Genomic DNA, 25,468 nt, shown 5'->3' on the forward strand with positions numbered 1-25,468 from the left:
TTACGTATATAATAGTACGTAATTACGCAATTCATGTCATGAACCCTTGACATTGAAGAAATGTCTTAAAAAATAAACGAATAACCATACATATCGTAGGTTTGGCCAAGTCTACAATGACGTGACGAGTGGTAAGAGGCGGGACCCAATCAGTCTTAAAAAATTCCTGGTATTTCGATCTCAAGTCTCTCAGAGAGGTAGGCTGATGCCTAAACCCTCCGTCCATCCGGCCGTAATAACTCCGATTGGATATTTGAAGAAAATAGAACTAATTGTATAAGTCTATACGATAATATGTTGAAAGTATCTGGGTCACAGATTCTCGGTTTTTTTCCAGGTCAACTGGAAAAAACAATGAAAGTTTTTATGAGTAAAAGCAATGGCAAAACTAAATCAGTGTTGTAGAATTTAAAATACTGTATAGTCAATTTATATAATTAAATAAAAGATCTTGGTGTAATAATTTGTTGGACGCAATTTAAATTTAAGAATAAAATTAACTATTATCTGGCCAAAATATCATTATACATATTATACAGCATGTATTGAAAGGCGTTTAAAATCATAAACAGAAGAAATTGAAAGAAATTAGATGGGGTAAATGCCAGTCACGAATAATAGGGTACATTTCTCTCTAAACACCATAAAACTCATGATAAAATCAATAAAGATAGGATTTTCGCTATTCATCAAAAAAAGCTTTATATTGCTTTCATGTATTCATACTTAAAAGACTGAATTTTGGAACCCTCATTGTCTGGTGGGCGTGTCAATTTGTCCTGCCTGACCTTCACCCATCTGGTCATAATCCTAACTGTCGAGATAATGCTAAATTTTGTTTTCTAGATGAATAATTCAGTTACAGACTATTCTTAAATACTGTAGTTTCCAGTCATTTCGAAATGATCGGATAGTCTGCATGTTTATGTTAAAAACTTCAATCCGAAACTCATATGAAACAATGTCAACTAAATAACACGTTGAATAATATAATAAAAATGCACAAATACTGTTATATAAGATAATTTACGAAGATAAAATAAATCAAAGACACGCTTTAACAAATCTAACTCATAAGATACCACGAGCACGATAAACACGTGGAACATGCGGAGTGATAAATTTAACAGATCCGCCTCTAAACCACTCGTCACAACACGATTGGATGAAATAAGTATAAATATTACTAATTCAAAAGCGAAAATAACTATATATTATTTAAAATTACTTCGTACGCGATCGTTTTATATTACAAAAATCATACTAGTTAAATATTCTTTAAAGAAATACTGGAAATTATCGAGAATTATTTGGCGTAAAGTATTGATCGAAAGAATGTTGGTTGAGTAGCGGTCGTGGCTCGATTGTCAAACCATGGGAGACATGAGGAGATTGACTTTGATCGCGATTTTATTTTTCGCTTCTTTTAATTTCCTAGACTTTGTTAAATCTCAAGACGAAGATCAAGAAGAAGGTACGTTTCGTCTCGATGGTTTCTATTAAATGCATCGCTTTATTTCTTTGTTGATTAGATATGTGTATTGTACTGTACTTGTATAAAATGTAAACAGTAAGTGTGTTATCAGTAAAAGTAATTTTTAAATTGCATTTCATATTTAATGAATTTATCTTTTATTTTTAATGAATGTACGCTTTATTTACACGTGTTTTGTAAATGATTATTTTATATTAAACTGAAATTGAAATGAATCTATTTCAATTATTCCACGTGTGATTGATTATTTTGTATTTATTTTAAGCAATACCCCAACGTTTTCTCTCTTAATTTTATTTATTAAATAAGCAGGAAATTTTATGCAAAGATTTAAAAGATAAAGAACGAAATCGCTTGGGATGAGCTGAAGTAGCTCAAAAATACTTGAAAAATAGGCATTATTAATTAAAAATTGTTTTTGTGTTTCGATAAAACGAGAATTTATGTTTTTTATACAATGCCTGATGTAAATTGTAGCCTCAGAAATTTTTGTGTGTGATTTTAGAAACTTTGAAATGTGATTGTTTTGAAGATAGTTAAACTCTGCCTACTGGACAATTTAGATAAATGGTCACATTTTCCCAGTCTCTTTAATCTTCTGTTGATTCTAATATAATCAAAATTAATTCATCATTATATTGCATCTACTGTAACTCTGGTTAATTAGTCAAAGTCAAGGTCAAGATGAAGCTCTTCTATGTACATTTTTCACAAAAATGGTATTAATATTCTTTTTCACAAAAGCAGATGGGTGGAGGAAAAGGATTCTAGTACTTGTTTTAAATTCTTTCTGTCTTCTTGCTGTAAAGTCGTGCTCGTCGTGATTTTGGCAAAACTCTCAATCGAGATGGCCAGGTGGTGAGATGGGATCGAGCATATCATTATCGACTCTGTACTCGTCCGTGAAGTTTTCTGGCTTAAACTTAAACCTGGGTCTGTAGAGTGGCAGACAAATGCCATTATTGTGTTAGTCATCCAGCTGCCAAATTCCAGTATTTTATAGCAGGAATTCATTCTCTCTGCTGTTCATTGTTCAAAGTCCCTCAGATGACTGAAGCATCTGTGTCTTTTTTAAATGAGAATAAACAAAATTGTTTTTAGAGAATATCAGTAATGAAATGTAAGGCTTCATCCCTTCTATACTTCTTTTCCAGAATCTGTTAGTTTGGCATCAAATAGAAACATAGATACTAAATTAAAAATTGTCTTTTTGCCACTTTTCTTTAAATTTTTTACCAAACAATCTGCCAGATTTTTATTAGGTTAAATTAAGATTAATTAGCCTTTATAAAACCTGATAAAAATCTGGCAGATTATTTGGTATTACTAATGTATTGGTTTATGCACGTTGTTATTTTATAATTTTTAATAAAATTTTTACTTTCCTGCATACTTTGTATTACAATTTAAAAAATGTGGCAACTGTGATGTCTTTTTATACTTATTTTGGTTTTTTTTAGTCAAGAATGGCAGTGTTAGTAGTTTAGTCTTCTGACTATGATTTGACAACATGGCATATGATTTTTAGCTTAAAGATGCTATAGAAACAAAAAATTTCATCTTTGAAAGAAAAGATAAAAATTGAGTATATTGAGTATTGTTATTGTAAACAAAACTGCAAACTGAGGATCACTTTTGCAAAAAAGTATGGAATCTCCCACTAATGCTGGAAATTTATCAAATGAAATCCCTATTGGATTTAGTAATTATGAGAACATTAAATAACAGTAGTGGATCCAGAAGAATTATGTTCTTCTGGAGGAGGAAGGAACACTAAGAGAAGAGGGCTAATTTAAAAATGTTTGAATAATTAATAAGTACAAGATGATTGTATTGCTGATGATCTGATAAACCATATTGCCATGATAAGTGTTTTTAAAAATGTTCTGAAGTTTGAACAAATAAATTTTAATTTTTTTGTGTGTTAATGGAGAGGGCTTAAGTCCCTGTAACCCCTTTGGATCTGCCACTGTTACATAAACCAAGTTATTCTCCTGTCCACAGTGATTGAGACAATGACAATGTTGTAAAAGTTTCTTTCTTTTTTCTTAAATAGACAGCAACATCTGAGAAGTTATCTTCTTCCTTTGAGAGATAGCAATTCAATAAGCTCAACTTCCAGTTATTCAGAATTAACATATTTAGTCATAAGAGTGACTTATAAAACATCATTGACATCACTTGACTCATCACAAGAAATTGAGAAGCTTGTATCTCACAGAATATCCGTAATCAGCTGAGAAAGTAAAAGCTTAAAAGTAGAGATTGCATTACTGGTAAAATATACTGGTAATTTGATATTTTTTTTACTGAAAAATTTTGTAAAGATAGATAAACCACTGGACAGTTTGGCAATATGTTCCTTTACCTGTATTACCTAGAGTGCCAAAAACAATTTTAGTTGAGCACAAAATGGAACAAATTTATTTGAATGTGAGTGTTTTTCAGTGGCCACTTTTTAACCACAGCAACTGGCAGCCAGATAGCCGAGTGGTAAGGTAGCATTCCACCCCTCTGGGAATCTGGGATTGAATCTGGATGGGTAGAAAATCCCCAGGAATTTTTCGGGGGTGGTCCATCTAGATATTTTGAGCCCTGTCCCTCATCATCCAGCTGCCTCATTGTGGACCTGGCCAAACCCATAATGGGCTTGTTAAAAAAGGTCCTCTTACTGCCCACAGGGCAGAAAGCATTTTTAAAAAAAATTTTAAAAGTTTAAAAAAGAGTTTAAAAAATTATATCATGTTCTGTTTTTCAAATAACAAAACTTTCTTTTCAAAATAGAAGAAAGGGAATTCAATTTGACCTTATGCATTAATATTTGTTTAGTTTCTGACTCACTAATCAGTATACTAATTTTCACATTTGGAGTCACTATTGTACTAATTTTTGCATTTAGAGGGAAAATTTAAAAATTACTGATAATTTACTGTTAAACAGATAACATTTTAAAAATTTATCATTTTACCAAGTAATAAAAAGGTTGGTAAATTTGTAATCCCTACTTTAAAGCTTACAATCAAATCCTAAAGTGGAACAGTATATACCTTGAAATGCAACCTTGATGGAGATGAGGATAATAATTCATGTGTAAGATAGTCATTTTGTATTCAGATTGCTATTACAAATTTTTGTGAACAATTGTAATGTAATTTCTATCTTTTCATTATGTAATGTGTGGCATAGTAGAGCCACACATAATTATTCATAAGCTTTTAAAATATATATTTCAGTATGAAAGCTGTAATTATTTTACAAAAAAAAAAAAAGAGAATTTTCACTGACATAAGCATTTATAAATGTAATCTGCATAAAACTGATTTGATGATACTAAAGTAAATGGCCATCAGTACAAAAAATATTGTTATACTGCTTTATGTATAACTTATAGCAGATATGGGCAAATGCGGCTCTTTTTGAGTTATATGCGGCTCTTGCTGAAAGTGTTAATTTCTGTTTTTTATTTTTATTTTTATAATTTTGTGAAATTATGTTTATTAAAAAAATTTAATATTTGTTTTATATTATATTTATATTATATAATGAAATCGCGCACCTTACCATACTATCACTGGTACAGCACCATACTGTGCTGTACTGCGTGCCACGACAGTACAGAACTGCGGCTCCCATGCATTTTGCAAAACCTACATTTTGGCTCCCACTGAACTCTTGCTTGCCCACCCCTGGCTTATAGTAAGGTGACCAACTTTTTTACAATGAAAAGGAGGACACAAATAAATTGAAGGAAAAAATATTGTAAATAAAAGAAACATTTTATTCATTGCAACAATAATACACTATAATAATCTCTACTGTATGCGTATGTGCCATGTTATGTTTTGGTAAGAAGTAAATAAAGCTACTTGCATGCAACAAACTCTCTCAAGGTCTCCTATGCAAAGCACATGCATTTCTTAATCGCATTTTGCTGCACTGTACCAAGCCTTGATGAACCGTCATGTCAAATACAAACACATCATATCACATTACATGAAACGAATTGGCTCAGCATCAATTGAATATGGAGATTTACAGAGTAATCTTCAAATATCAAAAAGGAGGACATGTAGGAGAACACTTTTCGAGGGAGGACAGAACTTACAAAAGAAGGACTGTCCTCCCTGAGGGAGGACGGTTGGTTACCTTACTTATAGAATATAGATATCTTACAATAACCATTCTGCTAAGATGTAATATTACTTCATTGTAACATCTTACATTAGCAAATTTCTGCTGATCTATCAATGGAGGTATTCTATGTAGAGGAGGCATGGGAGCCACATATTATTCTTAAATGAGCTGAATGTGGCTCTAGAGCTGCAGATTGCTGACCATACTCCGTGGTCAGCATCTGAAGCTCATCTAACTCATGGCTTTTATTAGCAGTTTTTTGATCTGTAGGTTTGACATATTTAGTCAAAAACTCATTTCCATAATAGGATTTTAAGAAATCTGGAGTTTAAGGATGATTTTAACCTCTTTGGTTATACATATGATTTCCAGCAGAAGGCATTTAAAATATAATGCATTTTCCATGAGAAAATTCTCCTTTTTCAAAAAGTTCTCAAAAACCAAAGCAGTTAGAATATAATAGTTTGTTGTATTAGAATCCCAATGGTTTGTTGCATTAGAATCTTATTTAATTCTTTATTAACCTGCAGTTCAGAATTTAAAAAATTGGATTTGTTAATTTTCTATGAATTTTTAAAACTAGAAAATTTGAGCCTCATTTCTATAATTGGTGTACAGGTAACCCCCATATAACATGGCACTTCTATAGCACAGGTTCACTCTAACATGGTTTGGGAATTAGGTAAAACCCTCGTACAACATGAAATGTATTAAAAACTGTTACCAGTTGATGATTTTCATGCTGAGATCATCATATAGGATGAATAATCTCTGGTAAAACATTTACTTAAATAAGTATTTTACCCATTAAAAAATCTACTATATAAAGCTGAAAAACTGGATTCTATCACTGTATGACAAAAATGGCCACTAGGGGCGCCCCTAGCAATTAATTTAAATTAACAATATAAATTATTTTATATATATTTTATATTTTTACAGTATAATATTTAGTATATTATTATTTTATTTGTAATTTTGTATGCCCCGATGCCTGCATCGGCCTTTTGTGAATCATAAATCCAATTTAAAGGATTTAACAGCATGTTTTTTTAATTTTTGGAACCTAACCCCCCTTTTCGCACTAGTTCTTTGTTTTGTATAACACGGATTCGCATAACACGGCAATTTTTTGGAACATAACTCCCGTGTTATACAGGGGTTACCTGTATTAAGATTTGTTAACGTGTGTGTGTGTGTGTGTGCATGTGAGATAACAAGTTATATATACCATATTTTACGGACTATAAGACACACTTTTTTCTTCGAAAAATTGTCTCCAAAATTCAGGAGCGTGTTATAGTCCATAGCGTCTTATAGATATTTCTTTTTTAAAAATTGCTTAAAAATTAAGGTGCGTCTTATAGTCTGTAGCGTCTTATACTCCGTAAAATACGGTATATATATATATATATATATATACCGTATTTTACGGAGTATAAGACGCTACAGACTATAAGACGCACCTTAATTTTTAAGCAATTTTTAAAAAAGAAATATCTATAAGACGCTATGGACTATAACACGCTCCTGAATTTTGGAGACAATTATATATATATATATATATATATATAAGAATATTATATATTATATCATTTGCATATTAACATATAATATTTACTTCTTAGATATTCCAATTGTTGAGGGTCGTGGAACTGTCAACATACCTGAAGATGATGATGTTATTGTATTAAATAAAGATAATTTTGATTTAGTTGTCTTGCAAAGAGATATAATATTGGTAGAATTTTATGCTCCATGGTATGTATTAATATATTAGATAAATAGATTGTTTCAAATAAATTTGACCCATATTTCATCATATTAATATATATGTTAATACTTTTGATTTGAGAATATATAAATTATTATGTCTTGATTATAAAAATAGTTGATGAAGCTGGAAATTGATTAAAATGTAACTTAAATACATCTTGTATAAAAATTGATTTGCATTACAAATAAACCATTAAAAAGATTTGTAATGTATTTGATTTTTAAATTATTCTTTTATGGTATTCTGTAATGTAACCTGAGGACGATTTGTAAAGCAAATTGAAAACATTTGTTTGGGCATAAATGTTTAACTGTTAAGGTGGTGTTGCTACTTTTAAGTTTATCATAGAATGTTTTGTTTTTTTCTTTAGATGTTCACGATGTATAGAATCTTCTTAAAAAACAAAAAATGCTTGTTGGGCTGCAGTTTGAAAATATTGTAGACCTATAAATTTCCATTGTTGTCTATCTGTCTGTTCTTCCATAATCTCAAGAATGGAATTAGATAGATGAAAGCCAAGACCAGATATGGAAAGCTTAGGGGTATGAGGTCCCAATTGAACTTCCAATGCAAACCAGAAGTCACATTATTTCAATTCAAAACTTTTCCCCTGAAAGGAGTTAGATAGATGATCGGCACAACTCCATTACTAACAGAAAAGTATGATGTACAGGTGCAAGTCACTACAGTACTAATTTTAGGTGGAGAGCATATATTTTAAGTTATTTTTAATTGTCAACTTGGACATTGCTCATTACTAGGATTTTACACTGGTGTTTTAATATTGACACAAGAATGAAAATTAGTTCAGAAAAAACAAATTTTTTTTATTATATCACCTGTAGTAATTTAGTTCAAAGAAAATTACTAGTCAATATTAAAACACCAGTGTAAAGTTTTAGTAATGAGCAATGTCCAAGTTGACAATTAAAAATAACTTAGAAGGACTGTAAGGCAATTATAATTAGCATATATTTTAAATTAAATAAATTAAATATTTATTGTGACATTGTCAAAATAAATAATTGCTCATCTTAATTGACTGTATTCTTGAAATTATATACAGTAGAGCATCATTTATCCAAATTAATTGGGAACTGGGTTGTTCAGATAACATATTTTTCAGATAACCAATTATGTACGAAAAAATATATTAACTTATCCCATGTTGAAATTTTTCCCCGTTGCATGTCACTTCGTGTTGAATTTTTGTCAATGTTAAGCCTAATGTAAATTTTTTAGAATAATAATCATGGCTATTGTATTGTTAAAAATTATTTCTTTATTTTGTACAAACAAAATAAATATATTGAAAAATATAAAAACAAAAAAATTATATTTTGGAAGTTAATCTAGTATCAGAAACGTTTGATTCAGCATGACACAGTGCGACTGGAATGCTTTCGGTTAACTGACGTTTTGGTTGAATGGCTTTCGGATAAACGACGCTCTACTGTATTACATTATTTGCTGTCCAAGTTCAGTAACCTTAGGAGACTATAATTTTGTAAAATACATTTTCAATGTGCACACTATCAGCATACAGAATTATCAGTAATCAATACAGAAGTTTTCCTGTATCTAGAGTATTTTTTACTGAAATCAGCAATTGTTAATGCAGCTGAGAAAACAATTGGATATAAAAAAAACTGAAAAGAATAAGCCATGGATGACAAATGAAATCTTACAGCTCATGGACAAAAGAAAGAAGTATAAAAATAAAAATCATCAAATGTATATGAATATACACAGACAAATACAGAAAGAAATTGTAAGAGCAAAAGAAAACTGGCTAAAAATTAAATGCGAGAAAATTGAGTTATTGGAGAGAGACCATAATTCCAAAGACCTACGTAAAAAGATTAGGGAACTAACAGAAAAATTTCCACTAAGAACAGGATGTGTAGGGAAAAAAGATGGCAAAATAACAACAGATTTGGTAGAAATAAAAAATTCATGGGAGGAATATATTCGAATACTTTTTGAAGACCAAAGGTATTTCGAAGAACCTGAGATAGATGAAGGCTCAGATATTATGGTAAAAGAAGTGAGACATGCAATTAAAAACATGAATGAAGGTAAGGCAACTGGACCAGATGGAATTCCCATTGAACTTATCAAAAATATAGGTGATGAAGGAATAGATGCATTAGCAGACATCTTGAATAACATATACAAAAAAGGGAAGACATTAGATGAAATGAACTATTCTATTACGATACCTATACCCAAGAAAACAGGAACTATTAAACATTGTAAACACAGAACAACTGCTAAACCATATAAGCAAAATATTACTAAAAATCATTCACAACAGAATATATGGCAAAATTGAAAGTAACATCAATAATTCTCAATTTGGATTTTGAACAGGAGTTGGCACAAGAGAATCAATCTTTGCTCTCTCTCAAATCACTGTAAAAACAATTGATATGAATGTCCGCATTTTTGTGTGCTTTCTGGACTATGAAAAAGCATTTAAGATATGGCATGATAAACTACTTGAAATACTTTGTAACCTAGGACTAGACAAAAGAGACATTAAGATCATTAAAGATGCATATTGGAATCAGAAAACAAAAGTTAGATTGGGAAATGAAGAATCTGAATGGATTGAAGTGAAAAGAGGGGTTAGAGGGGTTAGACAGGGCTGTGTACTTTCACCAATCCTATATAATTTGTATGCTGAGTACATATTGCGGGAGGCCCTGGAAGATAGAACAGAAGGTGTAAAGATTAACAGGATAAGCATTAACAATCTCAGATATGCAGATGATAGTCATTTTCACTACATGAGAAAAAGAACTACAAATACTGTTAAATGAACTAGTATCAAAAATTGAAGAAATGTGGGACATACAGTAAATACAAAGAAGAATAAGACAATGTGCATAAGTAAAGTTAAGTACACAATAAAGATGAAATTCAGAGGGGAGAACCTTGAAGTAGATAGATTCTGTTATTTGGGGAAAAGATTTTATTCAAACAATAATGTATCAAAGGAAATCCAAAGCAGAATTGGACAAGCTAAAGACAAGTTTAACCAGATGAAAAACATTCTGTATGAAAAGAAACTAAATGTACAATTAAGACTAAAAATGCTAAAATGCTACATTTGGCCCATTTTGCTTTATGGATGTGAGGCATGGACACTATGAAAAGATATGGAGAGGAAAATTGAGGCCTTTGAGATGTGGGCAATCAGAAGAATGTTGAAGATCAAGTGGACTAGCAGAACCACTAATGACAGGGTGTTACAGATGGCAGATACTACAAGAGAATTAATAAAAATAATAAAGAGGAGAAAACTAGCATACTGTGGACACTTACTGAGGGGAGAAAAATATGAAATCCTCAAACTCACAAATAAACATCAAACCAAACCCAATATCTCAAGCCTCTCACATTAGAAGGAAAGATTGAGGGTAGAAAAATTTAAGTTTATGACAGAACAGCAACAAATTTCAGATGGAAATACATTAGATAAAATAAAATAATCAACCATTCCAACTTCAGCAAAAATTCTTTAATCCTAAGAACGTTTTCAAACGCATTAAGCGTCCATCTTCAGTTACATCTTTAAATTAAATATGAAATTCGAACTAATATTAAATTCGAACAAATATTACATAAATTAACGGTACGATTACAATAAATAAATAAATACATAAAAAATAAAAAATAAAAATAAAATAAAATAAAATAAACAGGATTATCGTAATTTACAAAATTATGTCAATATTTCATCAACAAATAAAAATAAAATAAAAATAAAACAAAAAATAAAAACGAAACTAAAAAACAACATGCGGTTTAAACCAATCACGGATTATCGCTATATTTCTTTACAAATGCCTTCATCCGTCATTAAAGATTTAAAACAATATCAGCTCTAGGATTTATCGTACTTCTATGTTTAGCCCAAATCATCGCACAAAGATTTCCAAGCTGTGGAAAGCCCATCAGCGTCCCTATAATTAATGCATTGCGTACTGAAGTTGGAATGGTTGATTATTTTATTTTATATTGTCTCTTCAGTAAGGAAATATAGTTTTATTTATACATTAGATATATCTCTATCTGAAAACAACATGTTTGTGAATTTTGAATAGGTTATTTGAAACTGTTCACTATGCATGCATCAGAACACAGGAATCTACACACTATTCAAAAATGATCATTATGTGTGTGTTCCGTAAGACAAGTTGTTGAAGATCTGGAGAACACCAAAATTGTTGAGAAGATACCAGATATGGAGATTACTTTAGAGTGGAAAATCCATTGATGAAAAAAATGGAAATGGCCATTCAAGATTAAAATGACAAAACAATAACATATCAAAAATTTTGAAAAAATTCAATGGAAAATTATGTTCAGTCCAAAATTGCAGCTGAATTTGAAATTTCACAGCCACACATGAGTCGAATATTAGAAAAGCATGGGTTTTCTAATAAAAAGTTGATTCTGCTCTGAAAACTTTGATGCATTTAAGTTATTTCAGCAAAGTGTGACTCCAAGCACTGGGCGAGAATCAGTTTCATGTCAGCAGTCGAAAACATATTGTTTACAATGATGAATCATATTTTTGAATTTAGTAATTATCAAATTAATTCTAATACTTCTTGCTACTACTATTTGACAAGTTACTACTTGACAGAAGATTATCTTCTGACAAAAATATAGTATTGAAAAAGCACATAAAATTTAAACAAAAACTTCAGATGCGTTGAAACAATTCGTCTTAGCATGTCTTAAAGAATGCAACTACTGACTATGGAAATAGTCAATATGCAACTATTGACTACTTTCATAAACTTACTCACAGTGACGGAAAACAAATCACTGATGGAGTTCAAAATGGATCTCTTTCTGTTATTAATTAATAGTATTATGGAAAAAAAAACTGGAAATTTTTTTCTTGAATAAAAAGATTTTTGAAGAAGAAAAAGTTTGCTATGTTTTAGTTATATATCCTTACTTATTTAATTTTATAGTGGCCAATTAAATGAATATTTTGGAGAAACATTTTTGAATAGAAGGAAATTTCTTCCTTCCATAGTTATTGATCAGTATTCACAATATTATCAAAAAATCATTGGCCGTACAATATCAGATGTTTATAATGCACGCCATATTATGCATTTTGGGAGGCATCTTCATTATGCTACACAGATATTCATTTGAAGTGCACAGATTTTGATTTTCATATTCTTATCTAGGTATCATTGTTAAATCAGACTTAAAAGGAGAGGGCCGGACATTTTGGTTTTTCATTCGAACAAAACTTGGTAAGCACATAGCCCTAAATACAAACAGCTATTTGTCCAAATAATAGAACCACTTCTCAAACATTTCTGAAAAAACAGGCCTCTGAAATTTGAATGTTTAGCTTATGTGTTTGGAAGTTTCACCTCTTGGAATTGTGATAGCCAATCGAATAAGATGCTAGATACCAAAGCTGCTCAATGTAGGTTTGAGCCTTTGTAACTTTAGTGTTTTTGTTTTTTTGTATGTAATATAATTATTTTATTATTTTATCGTATCATTAGCATTATTATTGCCAGTATTATTCCTCACATTTAAAACTAATAAAACAAGTTTTAAACCTGATGTCATTTCCTGTTTAGCAAAAAAGAATTCTTTGTAGATTTAACACTTTTATGTCATTAAATAAAATTTTTATTTCTTAATATTTATTTTTGGATATGGTAGTATTGTCATATTTGAAATGTAACAAACATGAGTTCATGAGGAAATTGTCCATAACATTAACAATAAAAAAAGCTGTGATTATACTACCTTATTTTCATATCAGAATTGTCCTTTTTGTCCATGAGCAGTAACGTCTGAAGCTTATTCACTTGTGGTGATATAGTATGTAATCAAGAGCATAAATATGTGAAAATATGAAGAAATAAAAGATTTTATTTAATGACATAAAAGAGTTAAATCTACAAAGAATTCTTTTTTGCTAAACAAGAAATGACATCAGGTTTAAAGCTTGTTTTATGAGTTTTAAACGTGAGGAATAATAATAGCAATAATAATGGTAAAATATAATAATTATGTCACACAAAAAAAAAAAAATACTAAAATTGCAGGGACTTAAAACCTACATTAAGCAGCTCCAGTGCCTAGCATCTTATTCAATTTTCAATTGGCCATCACCCTTCTAAGAAGAGGTGAAACTTCCAAACACATAAGCTAAACACTCAATTTTCAGAAGCCAATATTTTGGAAACTCTTAAGAAGTGGATCCTATTATTTGGAGAGGGAGCTATTTGTGTTTAGGGCTACATGATCACCATGTTTTGTTCAAACTGGAATCCCAAACATCTGGCCTTCTCCTTGTTAGGGTTACTAGAATGTCTTCCACAAATATCTTAAAGCTTCTACAAATATGCTACAGATGCCAACTCTGCTAGCTTTATTGGCTAAATTCAAATATAACAAGTACTTGCTACATTTAAATTTATTATATACTATTTCATATATTTTTAAATTATTCCTTATATTGATTATTTTTTTAAGTTAAGTTACTAAGCAATACATTTTATCACTTGTGGAAATTCATATCAGTACTTGCACAACATATTAAATATTTTTTGATGGTTTGACAGATCTATTCTTAGCAGCAGTACTTTTATCATTGACCATGTTATATGTATTTAAATTTCTCTATTAATCTGTTGATTAGTAAAGAAATAAGTACTAATCTAATGCAAACCTGCTTGATGCCTTTTCTATACTTTGCCTGCAATCATAATTCACACCAAACACTAATAACACTATAAACATATACTGCTTTACTATTACTACTACTATTTCCTGGCATTTCTACTATTGTCAGTGTAGTTTTTCAAGTTACTGAACTCAAATATCAAATAATGTTAGTTCTAATATATAGTTATTCAAATTTTAGTTAGCTTTAATTTTATATCTTTTTAAAAGATCCTTAAATAAAAATGAAAGTTTGAAATGTTTAATTTTTCAATTCTTTTTTTTTATGATTATAAGCATAATATATTCCTACATCATAGTGAAATTGAAGTAGACTTAACTATTATGTATTAAGGAGATAATGTCTACAAAACATATTTCTGTATATAAAAATTCAAAAAATTCATTGGATTAGCCAACAGGCTATTTTAAGGCTAGTAAATAATCAAATACAAATTAGTTTGACCAGAGATAGGTGGTTACACTGCCATTTCATGGTAATTTAGTAATCAGAAATAAATTATATTAATTTAGAATATTCTAAATATATATACTGTATATTCTAAACAACAACCAAATTTATTTGTATTGCCAAATTATTTTACAATACAAATAAATTTGGTTGTTGTTCATGTTTATATATATAAAATTTTTTTTAAACATCTTATGTTTATCATAAATAAAAATGAAACACTAATAGGAACTATTTTGATTCCTTCTGCAAAATTGCAGGAATAAGAATAGTTCCTATTGCTTACTATCTGCTTAGTTTGGATTAATCATAAAATCACCAATAAGTCACTTGTTTATATAAAAATTAATTAAAAAGACAGCACATTATATTCCATGTTATACCAGAAGTAGAGTTTTAGTTCATTCATTGATTATTCTGCAGCTGGCTGCTAGAAGTTAGCTTTAGGAATACATGTATCAAACTTAAAAAAAAAATGTATGATTCAATTTTTTTGAAAAGCTTTATTTTGTGCAGTTAAAGCCTAAAAATTAATTAAATTTAAATTTAACTAAACTAAATTTGATGAATATTTTGGCTTATGCTACATTGGTATTCACCACCTGATTTCTGGTGCCAGTGCCTATGAATATAAAGAGAAAAAAGGACCAGTCCCATCAATTCCTGGAAATTTCCCATGGTCTCATCTGCCTGTGCTACCTAGCTAATAAATTAGACATTTTTCAAGATTACATTTCATTCAATGAAATGAACAAATTTATATTTTTCATTTTTTTGAACTAAGTTGAGAGTAATTTATATTCTTACAAGCTACTAAAACATTTTTTAAAAATGTGAAAATAAATTTATGGCAGGAACCAAATTTTATTTTAATTAAATTAATTAAACATGCCAAAAACTATATAATGTTTTCATCACTAATGCTGATACGTTGGCCCAGTCTGTTATTGTGCTCTATTCATGAAAAGAAAAAGTTCTAAAGTTTTCCTTTAGGACAAAATATTTATTTTGGTAAATCTGAAGTCTATTAAATCAAGAGTCTACTGTATTTATGATTTGGATGTTTTAAGAAACTTATTGACAGATTTATTAGTAGTTTTTATATTTTTGAAATGTTGGATTAAGTTAATAAAATAACATTATATTTTTAATAAATTAATTATATATTAATGTTTTTATTTATTTATATTGATATATAAAAAGTAATTTTAATTTAAATAGAAAGTATTTAGTTGAATTTAATTTCAAGCTTAACAACTTGTTGGAAATAAAAAAAAAAAAATAGAAACTATGTAGAAAAATAAAGAAAACTATTGATATTTCTTGAACAAGTTGAAATCCTCCTTTTCTCTGTTTCCTGTTAATTTTATTTTTTTTTAAGTTTCTTTGTATGTTAATGATTTGAAATGAGAATTTCATTGAGTTAAAGTTTCATCAAAAGATTATTGCGAATTTTAAACTTTTGGAAAATAACGATTTTATTATTTTTTATGTTAAGATTGTATTAATTGTAGAGAGAAATATGATTAATTACAAAAGATCTCATTATGTATTTTGCTATCATTTAAATTTTGAAAATATTTTATGATAAATATATTTCTACTAAAACATGTTACTGGCTAAATTTATGCATAATTTATAATATATGATATATTTATATACATATATTTAATATAATAAAATCTTTAAATTTAAGTATTAAATTTAAAGATTTTATTATATTAAACATATAGTAATATATAGTTATATAGTAATATATAAATGCAAGTTTCTAAAATAGTTTATTGTTATAGGTGTGGTCATTGTCAAGCTTTAGCACCTGAATATGCTAAAGCTGCAAAAATGTTAAAAGAAGAAACCCCACCTATCCCTTTGGCTAAATTAGATGCTACAGTTGAAACTGAATTAGCATCTCAGTATGATGTTTCTGGTTATCCTACTTTGTATATATTTCGTAAAGGAGTAAAATATCCATATGAAGGACCAAGAAGTGCTTTAGGTTTGTATTTTTTATTATCATACTTGTTCACCAGAAAACAGCAAAATTTTACAGCAAATTTATTGACAGAACATAGTTTCCTAATTATATTTAAAAATTAAATCACTTTTAATCTGGTAGCAGTTATTTGGGATATAACACTTCACACAATAATTAGGCCTATTTGTTTATTGCTTTTGTAACACTAACTATAAAAACAGCTTTCAAGTATTTTGAAATCAACACATTAGAATAATTATAATAGGAAACCAAATGCATAGGAATGGGGGTGTTTTTCAGGTTTGAGCCTTCTCCATGAGAAAAAACACAAAATATTCTCATAAATTATGTTTACTTAAAAAACTGATTTTCGGTATGCCATTCTCTTCAACAAGTTAAATGTAAAGAATAATGACAGTTTCTTAGAGTATTTGGAGAAAATAAAAAATAATAATTTCTTGTTTCTGTAGAATAATATAGTAAGGAAGCGGGATTCTCAACTTGGGGTGCAAGACTTTATTAGAGATGTTTAGAAATATACATTTTATTAATAACAGAAGTGACAAAAATGTTTTTCATTGTCTAATATGTTCTAATTGGAGTGCACTTGTTATTTTTAAAGATTTAATGTTAATTTGTTCTGATTAGAAGGCATGTGTTAAATTTAGAACATATAAATTTTAACATTAATATTAATATCATTATGTAACAAATGGCACTTTTGAGCCCCTTCTTAAAACTATGAATTTCTCACTACTGTATGAAACATATTATGGTGTAGCTAGTAATGTTTAGACATCATTATCTTTTGGACTGAGATATAATATAATATATATATTAAAATTGCAAAATTCTTGGCATTGCATTGTAAAAATAAAAATTCAGTTTTTTCAGGTAGCCAAATGTTTTATTATATGTAAATGGTTTTCAGGTCAGCTTCAGTAACTAATTCTTAGAATGTCAAATGTTATAGAATCAAACAACTATTTAAATTCAAATTAATACATAAATATAAATATTAAAATACTAATAAAGATAAATTTAATTAGAACTTAATTAAAAAGTAAGGAATAAAATTAACCAAAAATTAAAATTGCACATTTAAGTTACACATTATGTTCTTATAATCTTTTAGGTGATAATTTTCATCAAAGTGTGAAAATAATCATATTAATAAGCAGCAAAAAACATGTATTTACAGTTAATCAAATTTATCCACTATATATGTGATTAAAAGAGAAGTTTTTGTGTTGTCTAACAATGCAGCCTAAATTTATCCCAATCAAACGCATCTCTAGCATTAAAGTTTAGATAATATACAGGGGCAAATCCTGACCAAAATTTTTGGGCATGGCTGAAAGTTATAATAAGAGTAATAGGCCTATCTCTAGCACTAAACAATAGGCAGAAACTTTATTTGGTGTGAATAAAAAAGTATGGACTATAATAAAGCCCATTATATCTACACATGAAATATATGAAATATATTATAGTGAAAAAGTATTAAAAATTTAGGATGATAATTCAAATTTTGTGGGTCCTTGACACTGGGGTCCCAGGGCTTAAGCCCTATTAATCTCTATGTAGATCTGCCCATGTACACAATACATGTATGCTGACTGGGTACCACAAGCTTTTGATACAATCTGGCCATGTTAAATGCTTCGAATGACGTCATACATATGCACTTGTTTGCTGCGGCAAACCTCCATATGAGCAAGTGATTGAGTTCCCGCAAGTATCACACTGACTTAAAATGGCTAGCTGCTAGCTGTCAATGTAAAAGCAAACACAAATGATAAAAGAGTTTACATGTTAGAATAAATTATTATTGGCATATTTGTTCTCATATAAAAAGTATATTGACAGTCAAAACTTTTTCTTAGACATGTGGTGCATGCTAAGCAATCCCAGAGAATTTGCCCCTGATAATACATGAACAAATATGTACTCTAAATCTAATTGGGTGGCCTCATCTTGTTTCAGTAATAATAATAGCATGCCAATGTACTTTAACACCTTGATCTACAGACCATTGTGCTAATGAATTATTTGCAAAATTATCATTTTTACTGATAAAATGTTCTTTTACTCTTCTGCTTAAAGAATAAATATTAGAGTGAATGTAGTATAAATTCTTGTGGTGTGGTATTTGGTAAATTTGATCATATAAACTTCAGTTTTACCCATATCTTTGTCTTTATTTGGCTTCAACATGACAGAAGTCAAACATCTATCGAAGTTTCATGCTTTATATATGAAGCAATAATTAATACCAGGTATTTGCCAGTTAATCCCTCTAGATTTGACTTTCTTAATGTTTTTCTCTATTTAGAAAGTGAAGATCAATTTGATAGATCATATAGAATAATAATTCTTAATAACTAAACTTTTAGTCCAAGTGCAGACAGGTATGATATTTGACAGGACATGTGTACTATTTGGTGTACTTCTGTGATGGTGTTAAAGGGATAAATAACCGTTTAACACCATCACAGAAGTAACAGTTACATTGGATTGAAGAAAAAACTTCATTAAAAGACAAATAATAGGTAAAAATTCACAAAGTTAAATACAGTATCAAATGTCAGCCTTTTATTTGAGGATCTGATGCTTTTACATTAAAAACAAGAGAATCTTCTCACCATATCAAGTCCTTAGCCAATTTATAACTGCTTCATAGCTTTCTGGTGGCGATTCAAGTTATCCATTTCATTTGCATATAATTACAATTTTCATGATGACTCATGATGATATTATTAAAATATGAGGTAATTAATCCCTCATTGATCTTACTTGGAAAACCATGGGCAGCAACTATATATCTAATTCCATTAAATTCTTATTTCATATGTTCTGTTAAGGAAGAATGGGTGATGGCCCTGTTAGAGAGTGGATGGCAGATACTTTATATGCCATTGTATATAAAGCATCTACAAATGCATACATTATAAAGCATATTGTATATTGCTTTACATGCCATTGTGTATATCTATAACTATATGTTTATGAGAAACTTTGGTGTACTGTTTTCCTTGTGGTTTAAAAATTGTTAAATCTGGATAATTAACAGTGAACTTGCTAACTTGGTCAATGTCATGCTTGATACCAGTAGAGTTAATAACCTCAAAAAGTCATTTATATGTTGGTCATTGTTTCATATAATAAGTTGTTCTTTTGTATCTGCATAGTAATTTTATATTGTCTCTATATTTAGCAACATCTGGAGTGCTGAATCCTCTGTTCATTTAACTACTATTTTGGCTGTCTGCTGAAATTGATGATCCCATTGAAATATGTCTCTTGCCTACAAAAGTTTTGAATCCATATAAAATAATAGTTGAATAAAATGTCTAAATAATCATCTACATTTGGAGATGCAATATTTAAGTCTATGGGGGTAACATTCAATTCCTAGCAAGTGCCAAGACTGCTACTAGTCAAAAATAGTCAAAATATTGTCTTTATCCAGTTTGATTTCAGATAGAGCTTTAATGACATCTAAGGAATTGTTGAGTAAATATGAATATATGCATTGCACAGTTGTTAGATGTTTATAAGGAGGATTTTAATGTGGTGGTCAGCACAAAAGTTTTCTCCACTATCTCTTCACAATGGCTATTCTAGTTTGTGAGTTTTGACCATCTCAAATAATCTTGGTACACTTATACCTCTAGGTGGTTTACAAGATAAAAATATTCAGAAAGGAGCTTCTCTCTGGTAATTTTCTCTACATTCATTAATAATTTAGGATGAGGCTATTTATACATACAGTATGTATACGCAATTGACTATTTATACATACAGTATATCGTGCAATGATCGGGAGTCGCGTTGCTCTCTTCGCGCGCCCCCGCACTCCTCCACCTCATAGACCCCTCACTCGCTGACATGCTCGTTATTGCTCGTGGTCAGCTAGTACTATGGCTTGTCTATCTGGTTAATGTTACCTGAGGTTCCAAGATGGCAGCTTGTCTCTGATTCCAGCAAAGAAGTGGGGATGCACGTTCTAACCTAACCTAACCTAACCTATTCTAACAAATTACCATAATTATTAGCAACCAAATTATTAGAATAGGTTAGGTTAGAACGTGCGTCCCCACAGTTTCCTTGCTGGAAGCAGATGAGCCGCCATCTTGGAACCTAAGGTAACATTAACCGTCTATCCTAACCTAACCTAACCTATCCCTCTGAGAGATGACCGTCACTAGCTAGGCTAATAGAAAACCTTTTATTTCAGTGAACAAGCTGCAAAGAGGCACGTAGTACTAGCCAACCACAAGCAATAGCAAGCATGTCAGCATCAATATCTGCTGGATGGCCTGTTAAACACGCGAGAGAGAGCGACACGACTCCCGATCATTGCGCGATATACTGTATGTATAAATAGCCACTTTCAATAATTTATTAGTCATGTCAGTGTCTAGGCATTTAGAGTTAGTTTGTGTATTGATCCGTTTTGTTTTGGTAAGTTGAACATTTGATAAAAACTGATATTGCTTTTATTTGCTTATAAACATACTACTGTATTCTCACAATACCAGTTAATTTGTCTGCAGGCTTTTAAAACTTTGTGGAATTTGTTTTACAAAATGTTTCTGTGTTTTAATGAAAAGCTGACTTCTGATATTCTCAGCTAGCAGATAAGAGAACTTGTAACAAAAACTTTTCAGTTATGCTGTAAAATTTAACAATTACTGAATCTTAACTATCAGTACTATTTTGGCAAAGTCTCTTTAAATTGGAAAGCTCATTGGAATGTCTTATCGCTTGCATTTTGTTTTTGGTTAATTTTATTCTTTGTTTTGTAATTAAGTTGTAATTAAATTAATGTTAAATAGTATTTTAATATTTAAATTTATATATATATATAAATTTTCAAATATATATATATTTGAAAATTTAATCAATATAATAAAAAGTAAAAATTTAATATGAAATTTTATATTTATATTCTGATTTTTTAAAATGTTAAAACTTTATTTTAATTGCTATAAGATGTTTATGTAAAAAAGAGTTATAATTGAAATTTCTTGTACAGTTACTGTGCTTTCATTTTCTATAGATAATTATATAAAACTTTTATATGTTTAAATAAAGGTATTGTTGAACATATGAAAGAACAAGCTGATCCTAACTGGAAACCTCCACCAGAAATGGTTATTTTTCTTACAAAAGAAAATTTTACAGAAACAGTAAATAAAGCAGAAATTATTCTTGTTGAATTTTATGCACCTTGGTAAGTGTAAAGATATAAGTAAAACAATAGATAATAGTTACTGTAAATCAAGTAGATAAATGATTTTTTTTTTTATTATAAATTTTTATTAAGGAATTCAAAATACAGTAGAGCATCGATTATCCGACTTAATTGGGGACTGGGGTTGGCCGGATAACTGAAAAAATCGGATAACCGAAAAGTATGAATAAATACATTATTAGTATAGTGTATTAGGCCTGGTTTAAATACTAGTCTCCCTTTCATGGTCGAGCCAGTGCTGCCAGCTAAAACATGCAAAAATTTAACAAAAATAATATTAAAGTAGCCAAGACATAACCAAATATTGTAGCGCCACATCACTAGCGGACATTTGAATTTGCCGACTAGAACGCGGTCGGTTAACCGATAAGTCGGTTAATCGGGGGTCGGATAATCGATGCTCTACTGTATTTGATTTTTAAAAAAGTTTGTTTAAAACAAAACTTAATATAATGCAAATATTTAAATGTGTTTTATCAGGTGTGGTCACTGTAAGAGATTAGCACCAGAATATGAACGTGCAGCAAGACAACTAGCAAATAGATCACCACCAATACCTCTAGCAAAAGTAGATGGTATAGCTGAGAAAGAATTAGCAAATCAGTATGAAGTTTCGGGATGGCCTACATTATTAATTTTCCGACGTGGTCAAAAATATACATATGATGGTCCTAGAGATGAGTCAGGTAATTTTCAAGTTAGACTAATTTTTCTATTGAATAAAAACAAATGAATGAATTTATAATAAAAAGAATAATTATTAACTGTTTATTAATTAGTAACTAAAAAAATTTTTATTAATTAATATAAAAGGTGATAAACTTTAGTATTATTCCATTTAACTAACACATAAACTGAGACTTGAAGTGGACTAAAAATTAACTTTTATCAAATTATAAATTTGGTCATAGATTATATCTTTTAATTACAAACTTTCAAATTTATCTGTAGAAAATTATTTTAAAATTATTAATTCATTTGAGATTTAAAATCAATATCAGGAGATTTATGTAATTGGATAAGTCTTGATATCATCATCATCATCATTTAAATATAATCAATAACAATAAAAAAAAAGTGGCTTCTTAAGGTAGTCAGTGTTTTTTCAACAAAAATTTTGGCCTGTCAAGCCAACATCAGCTTGTACATGTAATGTTGGTTGTAACATCTGAAACGAGAATGTTAGTCCCATATGTTTCTGTTATGAATCAAGTCATCTCTAATTTTAACATATGTTTAAATATATCAAATTTGAAATAATATACTTTCTGTTGCTGCCCTGAGATTATGATTTATCTCCCTTTTATTCTAAATTTCATTAGTTACACAGTTAATAACAAATATTTTAAAAATTAAAATATATTTTAAAAAAATGATAGCTACTTATTGAATCTTTTAAAGTATTGATTTTGAATAGAATCAAAGCAATTTTTAGTGTTGTTTTAAATTAAACTCTACAAGCATAATAATCTACTTACTATTCTAATAATAATAAAAAAGAATAACTAATAGCAATGAGTGTGAAAATAGTATAGTTCAGAAATATCTAACTTAGGATGTGTTTATTTAGTCAAACTTAGCAATGATATGTGTGGCAAATGTAAGAAATCTTAAATCCAGGAACATGATGCAAATTTTTAGATCCAAATGTTTATAATATAAAATTTTAAAAAACTTGGTAAACTGGTGTCACTGTATATTATATAATGAAATAAAATTGTGCATTATTGGTGATAACTTCTACATGTGAAATGTAACATTGAGTGCATTTCTAAAGAGCAGTTCACAGGGATTTTGGTTTGTAACAAATAACTTACTTCAATTTCACTGTGTGAGAATCCAGAATAATTTAAAGTTATCAAGAATTTGTTAAAGTATTAAATTGATGTCAAATTTAACACGTCTGTCAAATTCATGGAAAGAGAAGTAAAACTTCCTTCATCTCTGATGAACATCTGTTCATTTGCATCAGAAATAATATCCTGTCAGATGTTACAAATACTAAAACCCAATTGGAGAGAAATTTAGAATAAAAGAGAGATAAATCATAATCTCAGGACAGCAACAGAAAGTAACACAGATGGCCATAGAGGAAGGCAGCAGTCAAGGGAGGATCGAATACTGTCACATGAAAGTATGGATGCCATAAAGAGTATATAGTCCCACTGTGGCTCTCCATCATCCATCTCCCATTCTCTCTTCATCTCCATATCAGAAGAGAAGCTCTACACATTGAACTAGACTAAATACACTATTCTAGAACAGAGGTATTAATATATATATATATATATATATACAGTAGAGAGTCGTTAATCAGAATCAATTGGGGACTGGGGTTGTTCAGATTAGTGATTTGTTCAGATTACCGATTATGTACGAAAAAATATATTAACCTGTCCAATGTTCAAATTTTTCTCTGTTGCGTGTCGCTTTGTGTTGAATTTTCGTCGATTTTAAGCCTAACGAAAATTTTTATAATAATAATCGAGGCTATCATATCGTTAAAAATTATTTCTTCATTTTGTACAAACAAAATAAATATATTGAAGAGTATAAAAACACAAAAATTATACTTTAGAAGTAAATCTAGTATTAAAAACATTCGATTCAGCACGACACAGTCTGACTGAAAATTGTTCCGATTACCAGCGATTCCGATTACCGGGGTTCAGATTAATGACTCTCTACTGTATTATTGTAAACTCTCTCTCGGTAGTTAAAAGTGTAAAGAGTTGATATTCGATTTAGTAATAGATTATTTCTTTATGTACTTTATTCTCATATTCATTAAATTTTATTTGTTATTTGTTAATCTACTTGCCTGTTCTTTTGTTTAAACGGACACCAATCAAACTTACCTGTGACTCTCCCCACTCGACTATTAGCCCTCCTAAAAATGCCATCCAGTGACCCAGTGAGTAGAACTAACAGTTCTAATGGCTAGAGGGTTTATCCTTGCCTGTATTCTCACAACTGTTTATTATTGAAATTTAACTATTAAAAATGTAAGACTGATGATTGTAAGTAATAACCAAACCTCAACACTAACCTTTAAAATGCAGCCTTTTTTATTCTCTTTTCAAACGTTTTTGGCCATTTGAATGACTTTCTTTAGGAACAACAAATTGAATAATTCTGAATTTCTATAACAAGATTTGTTTTGGAACTTTTTAAATGTTTAAATTTTTAGATGTTTAGTGCGCAGGCCTATAAATAAAGAATTACAATATATATGGATACTTGTACAAATATACGCATACATTATACATACATATAATGCATGAATAAATAAATATATAAATAAAAAAATACATTAACACAACTACTAATATAAAGAAAGCCACCACTATCTTTAATTCTTTAACTGTTCAAAGGTTAGTGTTGAGGTTTGGTTATTATTTAAGTGCAGTCAGAGAAGAGTGATTTTAAATAAAACAGACTGTTTCAAAATTATTGAGGAGTCTATTTTACTTTGAAAAATATTACAAATTTTATTTTTATAAACTTAATGAACCTTCCTTTTTTTTTTTTTTTAATGTAGTTTTCAGTTTGTAAGATTTTGTCAATTTCATTTTGTGCATACAAAAAAATCTTTAAAAATTATTTATTGATCCACTTGTGACCAAAATTCA

The 25,468-nt window shown here is 29.4% G+C and overlaps 1 protein-coding gene across 1 annotated transcript in view; it reads left to right on the forward strand.

Annotated features, from left to right (window-relative positions):
• The first annotated feature begins 1,250 nt into the window (after positions 1–1,250).
• LOC136985228 (protein disulfide-isomerase A4-like) overlaps positions 1,251–25,468 on the forward strand; it is a 34,940-nt gene continuing 10,722 nt past the window's right edge. The window contains exons 1-5 of the mRNA XM_067282461.1: positions 1,251–1,474; positions 7,258–7,390; positions 16,392–16,597; positions 21,677–21,815; positions 22,317–22,522. Coding sequence (XP_067138562.1) covers positions 1,375–1,474; positions 7,258–7,390; positions 16,392–16,597; positions 21,677–21,815; positions 22,317–22,522 — 784 coding nt within the window. The 5' untranslated portion in view covers positions 1,251–1,374. The remainder of the gene's footprint in view (positions 1,475–7,257; positions 7,391–16,391; positions 16,598–21,676; positions 21,816–22,316; positions 22,523–25,468) is intronic.

The sequence above is a fragment of the Centruroides vittatus genome, unplaced genomic scaffold (assembly GCF_030686945.1).
Source record: "Centruroides vittatus isolate TY-2023 unplaced genomic scaffold, ASM3068694v2 contig_955, whole genome shotgun sequence".
NCBI classification, from domain to species: Eukaryota; Metazoa; Arthropoda; class Arachnida; order Scorpiones; family Buthidae; genus Centruroides; species Centruroides vittatus.